The sequence below is a fragment of the Callorhinus ursinus genome, unplaced genomic scaffold (genome assembly GCF_003265705.2).
Source record: "Callorhinus ursinus isolate GAN/ISIS: 27379988/994484 unplaced genomic scaffold, GSC_fseal_2.0 scaffold4, whole genome shotgun sequence".
Taxonomy (NCBI): domain Eukaryota; kingdom Metazoa; phylum Chordata; class Mammalia; order Carnivora; family Otariidae; genus Callorhinus; species Callorhinus ursinus.
In genome coordinates this window covers 58,959,331-58,961,994 of record NW_027397066.1, presented here as the reverse complement: position 1 = coordinate 58,961,994, position 2,664 = coordinate 58,959,331, and the positions used below count along the sequence as shown (strand labels likewise).

Here is a 2,664-nt window from a genome sequence, read left to right as displayed (position 1 = left end):
ATGAATATTTTACATGAAACAGATTCTCAGGGTGAGGGGCTGCAAGGATTTGGAAAGAGCATCAAATATGCCTTCGTGAACAGGAGTGGAACTAAGGAATGGCCGCTAGCAGCAGTCTCTAAGTGGGTGTGACCTATAGTCCGTTAGAAACTTACAGTGCTTGGGTATTCAGGAGGAACAAGAGATCAAGAAGGAAACACACACACACACAAACTAAGCAAGGAACTTTTGTAAATAGCTTTATTTTCACGCTATTTATAAAAATACATCGATAAATATTTAAACTTCTCTATTCCAAGACATAGAGAAACACCACATAATTAACACTAAACAAGGCACTATGCCTTACAAGGAAGACATAAAATGTCCAAGGGATATTTAAAACATTGGAGTTTTTTTAAAGCTTCAACATCAGAAATGTTGACCACATACTGTGAAATTCTCTCCATAAATAACAACCAGCATTCTTCTCAACAGTACAAAAACAGAGGTGCACATACATCCCATGACCTTAACAGGGATTTATTTGCTTGGATCCCACACTATTTATCGCCAGCCTTCATCATGGTGACTGATATGGCATGGTTTCCCCCACCATCCCCCCAAGAAATAATAATTTAATGAATGAAGAATATTTAAGACTTGTCATCTACAAATTAAATAATAGAACTGAACCAACTTTAATGGAACATAAAAATGACCTTTTAAGACAATAGTACAGCAAATTACCAAATTCATATCTTTAAATATTAGCTAGGACATTAATGTGCTAGCTTTGAGAAAATAAATAAATAAATAAATAATAAATAAATATGTTTCAAAAAATAGAAGAATACTCCTAGGCAAGAGTCAAATACATTAAACACAGTCCAGGGGGTCTCAGGAGGTTTTTGTTTCTCTTCTTCTGCTCCCACTTCACTAAGGCTGCAACAGTAAGTCAGGCGTCTGCCTTCTCTCTAGCTCAGTGGGTGCTGCCCCTGTGAGGAGAAAATGGTTGCTGTTAATAGGATTCCATAAACTGATGGCATAGCCCCGTGCCATGTGGTCACTACCTACATCACTGCCCTATGAGGCAGAAAATGCCAGGCTCCTGGATGCTGTCTAATCAGGAATAAGGGGCCTGTGATCCCAATTGTATTATTAGCCTCAAAGAGCCAGAATGTAATGTCACAGTAGACTAAAAAATTACATTCGGGACTTCACTTAAACCTCATAGCAAACACCTGGAAGTAGCTACTTCTATTTTTCCATACAATTGAGACTTAAAGAGATTCAGTACTTTCCCTGGGCTTACAGGAATAATAAAATGTGGAGCCTAAATTACACTTAGGGCAGGGATTCACGGCAAAGTCCTTGATTTTCAGTCCTTCAGCTAAACCCTGGGTTTCCTTGGTAAAACTTTCTGGAGGCATTTGCCAGTATTAGTGACCAATGGCTCTAGTCCCATGTGTGAACAAAAAGCACAACTCACTTGTTTAGCATCTTATTGATGATTTTCTTGACCATGGGGGCTTCGGGGTTGAGACAAACCTCCTGCCCATTCTTGAGAGTGGCTCTGCAGGGAGAAGGCAGAATCCGCGTTGGCGGGAGGTGGGGCGGGGCGGGGGGCCGGCGGGCATCAGGGCGCTGGGGGCCACCAGGACGCGAGCAGCCGCAGCGGTGTGGGGCATCACTTACATGACTTCGGTTTGGGGACAGTGGGGTCCCCAGGGCGTCACCTTGACGTTCTGGATGTTCTTGAGGTGAATTCCCTGCAAGGTCTGCAAGCACTGGCAGCGCAGCTCGGCGGCCACGGGCGCCCCTGCGGGGAGAACAGACCGGGTTAGCTGGCGGCCCCGCGGTGGGCGCCCAGCGCCCCCCCGTCCCGCCCGTGGGCTGGGGGCGCGCCGAGTCTCACCTGCGGCGCGGCGGCCGGCGGGGACCAGCAGCAGGAGCAGCAGCGCGGCGCCGACGAGGCGGAGAGCGCGGGGTGCGGCGGCGGTGGCGGCGCGGGCCATGGGGCTCAGCTCGGAGAGTCGGGGCGGCGGGGCCTGGAGCTGGCGAGCTGCAGCGCGAGCTGGCGGAGCGGATTCTGTGGCTCCCGGAGCCGGGAGAACCGCTTTTATCCCTGGCGGGCGCGGGGAACTGAGCAGTCCCGGGGCCAGGGAAATTCCCGGCTCCGCAGGTCGCTCCCGGTTCGGAAAGGACAGCGCGGCCCCGCCCCCGCGGTGAAGGAGACCCGCCCCCCCTTCCCCGCCCGGCCCCCGCGTGTCCCTCCGAGGCGGGGATCTTCTCCTTCCTCCGGAATCCCCAAAGGGGGCGTGAGTGGCCGTCACGCTGCAGCTGCCCCCGCGGGGGCACCATGGGCGCCCAGGTTTGGTCCAACCCGTTAGTTAGATCCTTTAGGGGAGAGAATTGATTCTCAAAGACACTTAAGCAGCTGCAACAAGAAGAGTTGAGGCGGGAATGGCAGCCTCTCTTACCTATATACATCCTTTCACTTTAAGTTGGGTTTTGCAGCTTGTACTCATCTCCGGAATAAACGCTCTGTTTAAAAGTGTCAGTCATCTCAGATTATTTGTAAGAACGTTTGTCTTATTTCTGGCGTGTTATCAGCTCAGATATATCACACCACACTTTGCGCAGTGGGGCATGGCGGGAGGGTAAGGGGACAGACGGCGCCTC

The 2,664-nt window shown here is 50.4% G+C and overlaps 1 protein-coding gene across 1 annotated transcript; it reads right to left on the bottom strand.

The window, feature by feature from the left end:
- Window positions 1–222: 222 nt before the first annotated feature.
- On the bottom strand, window positions 223–2,125 carry LOC112836048 (growth-regulated protein homolog alpha-like). Its single transcript, XM_073891788.1, has 4 exons — window positions 1,898–2,125; window positions 1,678–1,801; window positions 1,472–1,555; window positions 223–977 (listed from the first exon to the last, which is right to left on the bottom strand). The coding sequence occupies exons 1-4, from the start codon at window positions 1,995–1,997 to the stop codon at window positions 962–964; spliced, it is 324 nt and encodes a 107-aa protein (XP_073747889.1). The 5' UTR covers window positions 1,998–2,125; the 3' UTR covers window positions 223–961.
- Between the last annotated feature and the right edge of the window lie 539 nt (window positions 2,126–2,664).

Bases quoted from the DNA above. Each gene is read 5' to 3' on its own strand.
- LOC112836048 (XM_073891788.1), bottom strand. From the start codon at position 1,997: ATGGCCCGCGCCGCCACCGCCGCCGCACCCCGCGCTCTCCGCCTCGTC. The intron at 1,802-1,897 runs GTGAGACTCGGC...TTCTCCCCGCAG, and splicing joins CGCCGGCCGCCGCGCCGCAG to GGGCGCCCGTGGCCGCCGAG. The intron at 1,556-1,677 runs GTAAGTGATGCC...TTCTCCCTGCAG, and splicing joins TGTCCCCAAACCGAAGTCAT to AGCCACTCTCAAGAATGGGC.